The sequence below is a fragment of the Cordyceps javanica genome, chromosome 7, assembly GCF_051103115.1.
Source record: "Cordyceps javanica chromosome 7, complete sequence".
NCBI lineage: Eukaryota > Fungi > Ascomycota > Sordariomycetes > Hypocreales > Cordycipitaceae > Cordyceps > Cordyceps javanica.
In genome coordinates this window covers 1,734,440-1,747,642 of record NC_139301.1, presented here as the reverse complement: position 1 = coordinate 1,747,642, position 13,203 = coordinate 1,734,440, and the positions used below count along the sequence as shown (strand labels likewise).

Sequence of the window (13,203 nt, the reverse complement as noted above, 5' to 3'; positions counted from 1 at the left end):
CCGCAGACTAGTCTGACTTGTCGATCGCTTCGTCCAGTCAGGGCCGAACCAACGGTCGCTTCATCACGACGTTGACCAGGCCGTCCTAACGCCATCCTCACGAATGCATGGAAACTCAGTAGTCTTAAGCATGAGATCTAGTAATAATTTCAAGGCGGTTGACTAATAAAGCATGATCAATGACTCTCGTAAGAGTCCAGCAGATACAAGCATAGAGCCATTTCAGGCTTCACGAGGATACAAAATGCCTGACGCCATCCTTTCCTAGAAGTGCTATCCCTTTCAGCCGCTTCCGCATCATCGAGCAGTATTCCCGCGCTGACATACGCAAGACTACCCCACCATAGCTAGTGGTTCCTCCATTCATGTCTGCGGTGCAATGGTCCCATGCAGATAGTCCTGGCCGGAAGTCTGCACCTTTTTGGAGAACACACCCCGCGACGGTTTGGTAGGGTAGCGGCCCTCGCGCGCCCGCTCTCGGCGATCGTAATAGACGTATACGATGTAAAAGGCGTGCAGACAGCCCGGGAGAAACATGAGCAACGTCAGGATTAAGTTGAGAAGAAAATCTGCCTCACGGCGTCAGCAAGGAACAGAAGGCAGGCGTGCGATTGCAGGCGAGGTAACGAGCTCTCTTTTGAAACTTACCCATCCCGCATCCTGCGACGGCCCAGACTCCAGCAGGAGGAACTTTGATGCGAGGTTAGCAGCTGGTAGAATTGGCTGGCATTTCTCAGTGTGGTCGGCGCTCACACAATAAAGTTACGAAAATGACGATGAAAGCCGTGGCGGTACTCATGATGGCGGTAAGAGCGTTAAACGAACGGGATGAGGTAAGTGGGCTTGTGCAGTGTGAACGTCCTCGACGGCGTAGGGCAAGATATGTGAAGAACGGCGAGAAGACGTAGGCGCTTGACGAAGTCGTGAGAGGTTGTGGGAAGAATAAATGCGCGACGCGTAATGATGAAGAATAGGATAAGAGCGTGACGAAACCAGGCGTCGCGATTGCTTGAAGATGTCGTCAACTACTCGGACCTTGGCCAGTGAAGTAAGGGGGGGGGGGGGGGGCAGCCCTCTAATGGGAATTGAGAGAGTGGCGCGCTTGCTTCCGAAAGTTCGAGCAGGAAGGCAACCAAATACAGGCCAATCGCACCTGTGCGCAATGAAGGAGCACCCAGTCACCTGACTTCTATCAGTCTATTCCCACGGGCAATTGAATAAACGAAAGCCCAGTGCCTTGCTAACCATGAGAAGGCACAGAAAGGGCGGTGCGCTCGTGGGTGAGTCGACCATTATCACAGACGTCAGTGGAGTTTGCGACTCTCCAAAGCCAGATGTGACGTCGCTATATGTTACAATCAATATGGTACAGAGTAGGCGGCCGGCGAACAGCAAACTCATAATCATACAGAGAGCTGTAATACCATACTCTTGTGTTATCAAAGACTTTCCACCTAGCTTCATTGTCGTGCCTCGAAAATGAGCATATGTCGACTTTTGTTGGCGGTGCTCTACATTCCCTCAGAGTAAATCTCACCCTGCCCGTGACTGTTGTCGTTCGCGATGATCGTAGCAATAAGGCATATACCAGTATTTGTTTCTGACTATTGACTAAATTATCGCAATCGGACAAAATCATGTAGTACTCCAACAAAATAGAAAGAAATCCCAGGAAATCAGACAGATATACCATTTTCCAACTAGAAGTCTGGCAGCTCTGGTGAGTATCGTGACACTTTCATAAGAAAGTTTTTCGCCGCCATTTACAGTCCATCTAATTTGCCACAGCAGGTTCATGTTATAATCATAACGTGTCCCAACTAAGCGCGAATAAATACCTGATTCATCCTATAGGAGCACCGTGTATTAAGTACACTAAATTCAGTTTCCAATACTACGCTTAGCAACACTCGTATAGGTAGCATCCTGTGAATGTCCCGATATATAATCAAAGAGGACAACTCTAAATACAATCGGCAGCTCAAATATTGAGAGAAGAATCGATAAGAAAAAGCCGAAACAAGCTCATAATAGACGACGTGCCACTCAGGACCTGGCAGCGCTGCAAATCTGGGCGGCGAGAGGAATGCGCTTCGCGCATACGCTACCAGCCTCGTTGTGCTGGACGATGGCCTGATCCAGTTGGGGGATCTCTACGTTCTCCCAACCATGCACGCGGAGAGTATAGCATCGGAAAAACCTACCAGTGCTGTGAGCAGGGTCCATGTTGGCGGCGATGTCGGGCTAGTATGCCCTGCGATGCTGGAATATGCCTTGTTTTATCCTTATTCACGGAAAATTATGTCCATGTACTTTCCTTGTTCAGGTGACATTCGAAAGATTCGGTCTTGAGCCCTCCCCTTTTCTTGCGGGAACTTCCCGATGGAGTCTTCGTCACGATCCTCGCTTTTCTGGGGGTAGTTGTTGGACTCAGGAACGCGCGGGCTGGCGTAGGCTGCAAGCTCGGACTCCTGGAGAACGGTGCTGATGACGGCTAGACAGGCTTGGCGGCTAAGTCTGAAGCTGCGAACCTGCCAGATGGCAGCGCCGGCGTTGCGGCTCCGCTCCTCGTTGATGCTGGGGTAGGCATGAGGGATGTTGCGAGCCAGTGCAGTGGCGGAGAAAAAGCCGGCGGCGAGCGGCAGCCAAATGCATGATGAAGAATCAGGCGGATTAGCGGAAGAGTTTCTTTGGGCAAGAGAAGCAAAGATTAGGCGTTAGCTCTGCTTTGATGTTCTGCTGCTGCTGATTTACATTCTTAGAGAAGCGAGGGAACAGCACCTGGCTCATACGGTTTATCCGGTTGCGACTGTGAGACTCAGCATGGAGGACGTACTGGCCTGTGGCCGTTTGATTTTATCCGCATCAGTGTCAATAACGCACTCCTAGACGTTCTTGCGATGTCCATCACCGCAGGAAAGAGGAGTTGGTTGGAATAAGCCTCCGCTGCTAGGTTCCTGTCGGATAGGACATGAAGAATGTTAGAACAAGCTGTCACCTTTTCGGTGTGACGTCCGGTTCGCGATCCTTCCTACCAATCGCCTGGCGTTCTGGGAAATGTTTATGCTACAACCAGGCCGGCGTTGGATCGTGCACGGTCGGCCCGAAAGCACTGGTAGATTGAATACTATTTCTGCTGGTTTCGACTTTGAAGAGAGGTATGTGAGCTCTCCAAAAATCCCGATGCTGTCGGTCCTGCTGTTCCATTGACGTTGTAGTCACGTCACTGTGTCGGTCTATGGAGTAAAGCAACGAAGAAATCGAGCTTGTCGCATGAGTAAAGACCGTACCGTTTTGCTTTTCGACGTCGAATCGACAATTTGATCTCATGCAAACTTCATGGGTAGCAAGGTGTCACCGACACAGTCTCACCAAGACTATTGCGTGTTCCTGCAGGAATTGGCTACAACCCACTCTGAGAGTGTCAAGGCTCCTGCCAAACGTAACCATACACCTTGTTTGTAATACCCTTATCTGAAAATTGCGGTTATCTGCAAGGGCCTCGTATTATGAAAAGCCAGCTTACAGATCGTGAGCGGCCATTCTATTTCCTCTCAGCTCGCATTGAGAACAAATTGGCCGCGAAAAGAAGGAAACTGCAAATGTTATTGGTTAGGATCGGCTTGTTGTATTTTTGAGAAGCCATAGGCTAGAGTCACCGCCTATCCTCAAGCAGAAGAATGGGCCGTCACGGTTTATTAGTCGGTTGAATGGCAATCCGCAACAGGGAAGACAACCTGTGGCTGCTTGAGTAACCTACTCAAAAAAGCATCGTGTCAAGGCTGCATGCCTACTGCATTGGCCAATGAGGCCTGGGCCAAAGAGAGGTACAGAATTGGATGTGACATAGCATGAGTTGATTATGCTGCTATTCATTCCTTCACTGCGGACTTGTTTTTGGTGGACTTATTTCGAGACGGCGGTAAGGTAGGACGGAGGCTGTGCTAGGTAGGACGCAAGAGCGCTCACTATCGGGTGACAAAATGGGTTTCATCCTATTGGGGCTCAGTAATCATCCCAGCACTTCATTGAATTCTAGAAAATTTCGGCAGGGCATCGAGGAAACAGAGACCAGCCGAGCGACGAGTTGGAGGACAGTGCAAACTGCTTGCTGCTGCATGCTTGGGTCATAGTGCAGTCGCGTAGGAATTGCTCTATAATAGTACGATTGAAGATGCGTCTAAAATTGTTTTTTATTGTCAGTGAGCCTTTTAGTTTTGGTCCATCATCTGCAGCGCATCAAGGCAGGGTAGCATTGAGAGCCGATCCGGCGAATGAGAATTTATATCTTGACCTCCTATGCCAGCTACACAGCACATGTAAGAGCAAAAGTTTCTCTGTTCACTAGCTATTTTCCTATTGTAAAGTAATATTTCTCGCGCACATCTTCAATTGGCTACTTTGCTACCTGAATATTGCATGTCAAACTGGCTGCTTAGGCTGGTCGGGGTTGTTCACTCGGCGCATGCTCGAGTATCATTGTTCGGTCTTCAGCGTTTGCCTTTCTATATAGAAGCAGACAGGGCCACCAGGTGGGTAGTGCGACTGAACACGAAATTTACTATAGCACTGGTCTGTGTGTTGAGACTGAGAGTCTCTGCCATGCTCGGGAAAAACAGGCCTCATCATTGGCGGGCGCTATGCGAAGCTTAGGTGGCATACCTACCAGTATGCAACAGGATTTCGCCAGTTACGGCAGACAATGCGGAGGTCGGATCGATGCACGGTTGCATCATAGGCGATGAATCGGTAGGTCATAGTACTTACTCAGTAGTTAATCAATGTATGAACATGCACGCCCCTTTTTTCCTGCCAACAGGTTAATCGTCGAGGCATTCATCGCCTACTAAGTAGAACAGTAAAGACTGCCCTGCGGCGATTCGGAGCAGTGCGCCCTGCCAGAGGCGGTTGTGCTGCGGATGAAACGGGTGAAGCACAACTATAATTTGGGAAGCCAACTCCCTGGCCGAGTTGGGGCCGAGTACGGAGTACCATAGCCACGAAGAGGCACCCAAGCATCCAAGAGGCTGGTTATTGAGCCGTGTCCATTTGCGGGGGCAGGGGCCGCGCCAGTCGATGGTGCGCGGCAATCCAGTAGAGCTTCATGACGATGATCAATAGACAATGGGCGAAGGGCTGCCGTTGCTGTCGGTAAAAGCTCCATGAGAGGCAAGTCGATCAGACGACGGGGACGGGAGCGGGACCGGATGGATTGATGGACAGAGTGCTGCAGGCTCGCAGTCTGGGCTCGTCACAAGGCAACACAGCAAGTGTTGGCGGCAATAATGTACAAGGCGAAGGAGTCACTTGAAGCAGCAGACGAGATTCTTTGGTTCGCACATTACATTTACATCCTTGAGCATCTTTTCGCTCTCTCCCATCTCTAGCAGTTTCGTCTTGTCTTGATTCATGGCGAAGGATGGTGTTGTAGGTGTGGACACACGGAGGAGTTGGTGGCGCGTCAGTATCCGTACCAGCCACTACCAGTCAACCAGTATGCCCGGAATTGAGGCTCCAGTGTAATAAATGATGGGCTCACGCAGTTGGCCCGTTATCCTTGGCTGTTGTGCCTGCGGGTACGGAGTAGACACTAGCCAATACTTAACTGAACGACCTGTAAGTACGGAGTACCAGTAGAGCCAAAATACATAGGTCAGCCAGTAAGTACCTTCTTGGGAGACCTGGGTATCTCAATGTCCCTACGTGCCGAGAGTCAGCACATACTTGCCTTGTAGCATAGGTACATATTCCTATATCATGTCGGAATTTGTTGTGTAAGTCGAATGTATTTCCCAATCTGCTTTTTGGTCCACATAGAAAACAGAAAGAACGAAGGAAATTTTGCGAAAACGAAATAAACATCCCTAACTAACTAACTACTGATACCCTAGTTACTCCGTACCCTACCTACTTCTCACCACCTTACCTAGTTGAGAGGTGCGGATACTCTAACCGCCAGCCGGCAGGGGAGCACGGCCCACCGACCCGACCGCCGTGCCTGAACAAACCGAAACTGCCCCAGGCACCTCTCAGGTACCTGGAAGGTACCTCGCAGGGCAGTTCCCTCCCGCCCCAGCCGCATGCCACGTAGTCGTATCAGGTGCCTACCTGGCCTAGGTAAGTACCTAGGTAGGTACCTAGGTACGCGCCGACTACCAAGGTTGGGTCCCCTGAAGGTGTCGTGCGGAAATAGCACGCCCTCGACTCCCGCCTGTTGTTGGCGTTGCCGACCATCCTCAACCAGCCGTGGCCTTTTTGCATGAAATTGCACGTTTTCCCTCGGCCAAATGCCCGCTCGCTTCCCGTCAAGGAGCTTCCCCAGGCTGTAGGCAGTGGCGTGGGAAAGCTGTCCATAAGTAAAAGTAACCAGCCAACCTCCGTCGACTCATCAATCCCCGCCTAGGTAATCTGTACCTACCTAACCTGTACCTGCCTACTCACTACTACCCAACTTATCACTCAGACTGTAAACCTGCGCGCGTGGACAAGATGCACCTGGACTCGGCCTCGGCCGCGCCATGATACATCATGCATCCAAGCTAGGCATCCGTTTCTTTGAGGCTGGCAAGAGACTGCTCGCCTGGGGAGCCCAGTGCGATGATTGCAGGCAGTTCTAGGTAGGCACTTGTAGGTAGGTAGCTAACGACGTGTACCTCTGAGTACAGATCTTTTCAACCCCATTGAAACACCCACTCGCTGTACATACTTACGCTGGGACCCTGGCATGGTATTGGCCTCTCTAACCGTACTACCTAGGTACTTACACAGGTCAAATTATTACAATTCAACGAGGCCCCCGAGTAAACAAATACCTGGACGGGTAGCTGGCAAACAGACGGACATGCGGTCAAGTTTGATATGCAAATAACTTCTACTGTAAGCTGCTTCGATAGCGGTACTATTAAACTTGATTGGCATCCAGCTCGCCAGATGGACAAGTACCCTTCGCAGGTTTGGACCAAAGAAAGCTACCTACCTACCTTACCTAGGTACTTACCTGCCGACCCAGCCTACCTTAGTAAGTACTTGAACCACCATACTTATAGGTACTAGTAGTACGGAGTACTTACCTACCTACTTACCCTTCTTCCCCCGATCAGGCCCTCCAAAATTTCAGAGCCCGCCCATCTTTTTCTTCCACCACCAGCTAGCCAAGCCAGTCAGCCCTTCAGTCACCTCGCGGACTCTTGTTTTCTCCTGCATCCCCATCCTCTCTCTCGTTTTATTAGAGCTTTTTTTTCTCGTCCCTTGGCCCCATTGTCTGTTTCGGCAGTGCTGGATTGTTTGCGCATTCTTCTCGACTTTGGTCTGGTCTTCTTCCACAGCCACTTTCATCCTGTGCTCACTTTTTTCTTCCCTGTCTTGTCTGCTACGTACCTCTCCCCTGGTTATCACGTTGCCCCCACCGCCTGGCTTGCGTCGTTTGAAGAAGCTCTCTTCACGCTTGCTTTTCGAATCTGCATCCTCCAACAACGCCTCCTTTTCGACCCTTGGTTGCGACCTGAACCCGCCGCCTCGTCGCTTTCCCTCTCCTTGTGCCTCCGCCTCCTCCAGCCCGTCACAATATCGATTTTCTATAACTGTCGACGTTGAGCTTTTTTCCTACCCTCTGGGACTGCCTGGCCTGATTCTCGACGCCGCGAAGGCCTCGCTCTTTTGCCTCGCCCAATCTCCACCTTTTGCTCACCAGTTCCGACGCTCCGCCAGAGATTGAAGAAAATGTCTTCCCAGCAGAGCTCTCAGTTCAGCGTGGATCGCTACGTCGTCATTCACGTCGCTACCACTTGCGATGAGCACGGTGTCTACGTAACAAAGGATTCTGCCGAGGTCATTGAACTTGGATGGATCCTGCTTGATGCCAACACTCTCGAGGAGGTATGCCAACCAACTCCTCGTACTTGACACCCCATATGGTCCTAACAGCAGCACAATGCTAGATTACACACGAAAGTGTCCTCGTCAAACCCGTCAACACGCCTATTACGCCATTGTGCAGTACGTACTCATTCACACCAAGCCCCTGTTCCAATTTTCCCAATCTTTTGACCCCGTCCCCCGACTCGGTTACCTGGGATTGTGACGGCCTAGTACCCTGCTGACCCATTCCCTCGGCAGCGAGCCTGACGACTCTTACCTGGGAGCACGTTCGAAACGCAGGAACCTTTAGAGACGCAATCTCTCGATTCGACGCTTTTGCTACCGAGTACCTGACATCCAAGAACATTGACTTCGCCTTCGTTACTCTTGATGCATGGGATCTTCGAGTTCAGCTTCCCCGCGAAGCTCGTGACAAGGCTGTAGTCCTCCCCCCTTATCTTCAGCACTCCCGAACCTTCGACCTCCGCACTGAGTACCAGCGCTGGCAGCAGCACCATCCCGAGTCCTTGCCTTTCGGCCCCTCAATGCTGTCCAACATATGTGCCGCTCTTGAAGTCGAGCCCGTTCAGTCCAGCGCACCCATCAAGCATAACCTTCCCTTCCACCTTCAGGCATTAGCTCCCGCCTCGCCTCGCCGTGCCATGGAGGAGGCTATTACCCTTGCGCGAGTCCTAAGGGGCCTGATCCGAAAGTCCCAGCCTCCTCAAGAACACCCCGATGTTCTGACCCGCCCGATGGATGCTCGAGCCGATGTTCGCGCTTTCCTCTCTGAGAGAAGCAAAGTCCTTCACATGTCTGGCTTGCCTCACGACACCACCCAGTCCGAGCTCGAGAGCTGGTTCACCCAGTTTGGTGGGCGCCCCATTGCATTCTGGACTCTCCGAACCCCTGAGCAGCACAAGCCCACAGGCACTGGCTTTGCTGTCTTTTCGTCTCACGAGGAGGTAAGGTTCTCCCCATGTTGTTCCTAGCCACCCATTCAAACACGGTTGATGCTCAGCCACTAACGCACTGCCAAGGCTGCCGAGAGTCTCTGTATGAACGGCAGAGCGCTTAACGAAAAGGCCATTGAGGTCTCCCCATCTTCGAGCAGAGTCCTCGACCGTGCCCAAGATATCCTCACGCCGTTCCCTCCTAGCAAGAACCGCCCTCGTCCTGGTGACTGGACATGCCCCTCATGCGGCTTTTCGAACTTTCAGCGTCGAACCGCCTGCTTTCGATGCTCGTTCCCTGCCGCTGGCTCTGGCCCTGGCGGTGACAATTTCAGCTATGGCGGCGGCAGCGGCGGCGGCTACGGCCCTCCTCAGATCATGCCCCCTCCGCACCACGGTGGCCATCCCCACATGGGCCACGGTGGACGCATGGGCGGCGGCGGCGGCGGCGGCGTTGTTCCCTTTCGTGCTGGTGACTGGAAATGCGGCAACGAAGTCTGCGGCTATCATAATTTTGCCAAGAATGTGTGCTGCCTGCGCTGCGGGGCTAGCCGTGCCAGCGCTGCTGTTGTGGCCGATTCTGGATACCCGTCCCCCATGGATAACTCGTCTCAGTACAACATGGGACAAGGCTCCATGGGAGGCACGCCAGGACCCGGCCCTTTCAACTCAGGCAACGCCTTCAACGCTGGGGCTGGCTACAACCAGCATTTTGCCGGCCCTCCCAGCCACTTCCTTCCTTCCGGCTTGGCCGGCGGCGCCGGTGGCTACCCCGGCTCCATGAATAACCAGGCTTTTGGTCCTGCTCCCGGCTCCCACGCAGCTGGTCCCTTTGATAGCCGCGCTGCCGAGGCTGCCTTCCAGTCCGCCACCAACGGTCCTGCTTCTGGGGCCGGTCCTGCCCACAACAACTTTTACAGCAGCGGCCCTGCTGGCAACGAGAGTGACCCATTTGCATTCCTTTCCAGCGGCATTGGCGGTCTGTCCGTCAGTGGAGCTGATTCTCGCCAGAATGGCGGTGCCGCTCCCTCAAGCAAGTCGCCCGCGTGAGGAAATTGACTGTATCGCTTGATCGTGGAGCCTGGTAATGATGGACGACTTGTCAAACACTACATGTGGCCATCTTGAATCGCACAACAGAGTGGCAGACACTTTTGTATATTTTTATTCATGTGCCATGCCACATTGAATGATGGACGTTACAGAACTTTGGCATTGGCCACGGAAGTTACCTCGCAGACTTTGCTTCTTGGTTTGAGGGAAAGGGGTCAGGTGTGTATCGGATTCGTGATATTTTTCTCTTATTATTTTGGGAGGTTTTCGGACGGAGTGTCGGACACTACTTCAGGCGAGATGTGGGACAAAATTTGTGTTTTTCTTGTTTTTCTTTTCTTTTCATTTTGCGCGAGGCTGGAAGACAAAAGTGACTATACCATGGCTATTCTGGGTTGATGAAGTCTGGAGAGAGGAATCTACGGACTTTTGTTTTTGCTAGGAAAAGAAAAAAAGGGAATCTAGTAGGCCTCGAAATTTTTTGCACAAAGTAGAAAGAACGGGGACGATTCCGCGTCTTTCACAAACAACAACACATACATGGAACTTGGACTTGGACTGGACTGGAACATTCTTTTGTTGGGTCGGGATTGGCATTTTGTGGACAGAGAACGACGCAAGGGTGTGTCTGTCGGCGGTTGAAGGCGACAACCGCGACAAGAGGGGTCAAAGAAATTGTTCCGGATGAATGCATAGCGAAAGGGTGCGTTAACGGTGTATCTTGGTCTTGCGTGAACTCGATTCATACTTTTGATTCAGTTTCTTAGCAAGGTGTTTGGTTTTCTTATTAAACCCGGTCAAGGCAAGGGCATTGTCCAATTACTATTCTCTCAGTTCTCCTTACTCTTCATTATTTTTCTCATTTCACTCATCTGGTATTTACAAAATTTTAGTCTCCCTTACTGCTCTCTTCTTGCCTGTATTCCGACGGTTGGAATGTGATGGCGCGTCTGTAAGTGTGCGCGCCATCCAGCTGGTTTTTCGATGGAGTGTCGGGCTCCTCGAGAGCCATGACTCGTATTTTGCACGAGTTTGCGAGCTTTGAGTCGCCACTGGAGCTCGTTGGCCACCAGGAACAGACACGATAGTCTTCCGTATCTGGCGCTTACATGGGTTCCGGTGCGGCAGCATTACACCGACCCATCAGGAACGTGTTGGTTCTCCCGGGCCTCTTTTGTTGCTATAGCCGGTCCCGTATGCATAAAGACTCATGTTTTCCCGCAGTGGAGGGACCGTCCTGCTTGATCCGTGGATAAACAAACACATTGCCGACATGGAAGTCAATACGTGATTCCCTTTGGGATTTCTCACTTCAATAGCGATTTCTGCGCAAAAAAGAAATCTCATAGCACAAGCCCACCCAGTAAGGCTTACATCCCTTCCCGCCTGGCCGTTTCTAGTCGTTTAAAAGCCATTGTTCAGTGCATATTGCCATCCGCTATTTCTGTTTCCGCCTCGGAATATGAATCAAAATCCTCGGTCTCGTCGCGTTCGCTGCCTCCTTCTGCTTGCTGCTGCTGTCGCAGCCAGAGTCCCCAATCCCACTCCGAGTCCATCTCGACATCCTGGTAGGACTGCCACGCCTCCGCGCGCAGCGCCGCCTCGCCGCTGACGTCGGGCGGCAGCCCGCTCATGACCACGTCGTTGACAAAGTCCACCCAGGCGGTCTGGTCGTCGAGGCCTGGCACGACGACGACGTCATCGCTGCCGGAGCCAGTGCGCAGCGGCGGCGGGGGGACGACATAGCCCCTTGTCATTTCATCCTCGAGCGAGCACGGCATGGTGTCGTCTTCTTCGTCGTCTCCGTCGTGAGACCCGTCCTCGCTCGCGGAGGAGTAATCGTCCGTCTCACCGCACCACGCCATGGAGCGCAGGCGCTCATCCTCATCCTCGTCGAGGATGCGCTGCTGCTGGGCGGGTGAGAGCTCATGGAAGCGCTTCTTGAGAGCATGTCGGGGCCGCCAGTGGTGACTGGTGTCGGCGGCGCCCAGCAGCGCTGCCTCGTCATCGACGTGAAGCTCCTCGGCCGAGGGAACCAGGTTCTCGCCTGTCGTCCAGTCCACGTACCCCCACATCATCATGCCCATGAGGTGGGCGTCGAGCTCAAGGCCGCGTGCCACCGCCTCAATGGGCACCAGCTCGTCCGGCCGCGGGAGGTGACGAAGACCGCTTGCTGAGCAGCCCGGACCCAGGCCCCAGCACTCGAGGTGGCCACGGCCGATCTCGGCGTACGGAACCCCGTGGATACTGCTCCCAAAGTACTCGGCGCTCCAGTGGTACGCGCCGCGGACGCGCGGGTCGGACGGCGAGGGCGCGACTGGAAAGTCGTAGCGTACCTTGAGGGCGAGCACCTCGGCGAGGCGCGTAAAGCGCTTCCGCGCGAGCAGCTGCCAGAGCGGGTAGAGACCCCTCTGTCCCATCATCAGGTGCAGGAGCTCGTACGTGTTGGGCCCGTAGACGGGGTCATTGAAGTGCATCCCGAGCTTGACAAAGAGCAGCTGCGCGTTGTAGAGGTCCTGGTCAGCCCACACGTCCCGGTTTCGCAAGAGGGCTGCGCGGCGCGGCCCCGTCGGAATGTCGAGGCATAGCCAGAGCTTCAGGAGCGTAGAGTGCATCGAGGCCGGTGTGCGGTGCCCGTGGCGCGCCAAGATGGCGCGTATCTCCCGGCAGTACCGATCGCGGCCGACGACGAGCTGAAGGTACTTGAGACCGGGAATGGCGCGGACCTCCTCAGCCTTGTCCGCGCCGATAGCTTGTCCTGAGCCGACACCGTCGCCTCCGCTGCTGCGTGCTGCGGCTGTGGCCGTGTCGTACTGGTAGCCCCAAGTGCGACCAGCCGGGTCGGCAACGAGATTGCGCTTGTAAAAGCGAAAGTCAAACACCTTGCCCGCCTCTGGCGCCTTGTGCGCGATCCAGGCGCGGACGCTGGCAAGCATGTACTTGTTGATTGCCTCGTGAAACGCCCTACTCATACTGTATAGCGACACAATATCGTCGGGGTTCAGGTATTTGCCGATTTCGACGGCCAGCTCCGAATTATGACACAACAGCGTGAGAAGGCCCTGCCGTGCGATTTCTTCCGCTGCAAGCTTCTCGGCGACACCACCTGATCGTTGTGCGGCGCCTGGGTCGTGGCCGTGAAAGTAACGCTCCGTCTCCATGTCCGTCAATTTGACTCGTTTGGCGTGTGTGCCGTCAATTCTGCATTTCTCATGCTGCATAGAAGAGCCCATGGCGGCTGACGCGCTGAGAGTTTCTGGCGCAATGGTCTCTGGATCCCAGGCATGACTGATGAACTGATCTGGCGTAGAGAAGTCCATGGTGATATTGGTGTCAAAGA

General features: G+C 53.3%; 4 protein-coding genes across 4 annotated transcripts; 1 reads left to right on the top strand and 3 right to left on the bottom strand.

Annotated features, from left to right (window-relative positions):
* Positions 1 to 363: 363 nt before the first annotated feature.
* On the bottom strand, positions 364 to 799 carry V2A60_010032 (uncharacterized protein; the record flags this gene model as incomplete). The annotated part of the gene is made up of 3 exons (XM_083261293.1): positions 364 to 573; positions 649 to 690; positions 767 to 799. 3 exons carry the CDS (start codon positions 797 to 799, stop codon positions 364 to 366), a joined length of 285 nt encoding a protein of 94 aa, XP_083117419.1.
* Positions 800 to 2,285: 1,486 nt separating this feature from the next.
* On the bottom strand, positions 2,286 to 3,543 carry V2A60_010031 (uncharacterized protein; the record flags this gene model as incomplete). The annotated part of the gene is made up of 2 exons (XM_083261292.1): positions 2,286 to 2,688; positions 3,527 to 3,543. The coding sequence occupies 2 exons, from the start codon at positions 3,541 to 3,543 to the stop codon at positions 2,286 to 2,288; spliced, it is 420 nt and encodes a 139-aa protein (XP_083117418.1).
* A 4,176-nt stretch (positions 3,544 to 7,719) lies between these two features.
* V2A60_010030 (3'-5' exonuclease family protein) lies at positions 7,720 to 9,860 on the top strand (the record flags this gene model as incomplete). Its single annotated transcript, XM_083261291.1, has 4 exons — positions 7,720 to 7,875; positions 7,938 to 7,995; positions 8,116 to 8,822; positions 8,898 to 9,860. The coding sequence occupies 4 exons, from the start codon at positions 7,720 to 7,722 to the stop codon at positions 9,858 to 9,860; spliced, it is 1,884 nt and encodes a 627-aa protein (XP_083117417.1).
* A 1,421-nt stretch (positions 9,861 to 11,281) lies between these two features.
* Positions 11,282 to 13,183, bottom strand: V2A60_010029 (uncharacterized protein; the record flags this gene model as incomplete). Its single annotated transcript, XM_083261290.1, has 1 exon — positions 11,282 to 13,183. One exon carries the CDS (start codon positions 13,181 to 13,183, stop codon positions 11,282 to 11,284), a length of 1,902 nt encoding a protein of 633 aa, XP_083117416.1.
* Positions 13,184 to 13,203: the final 20 nt, after the last annotated feature.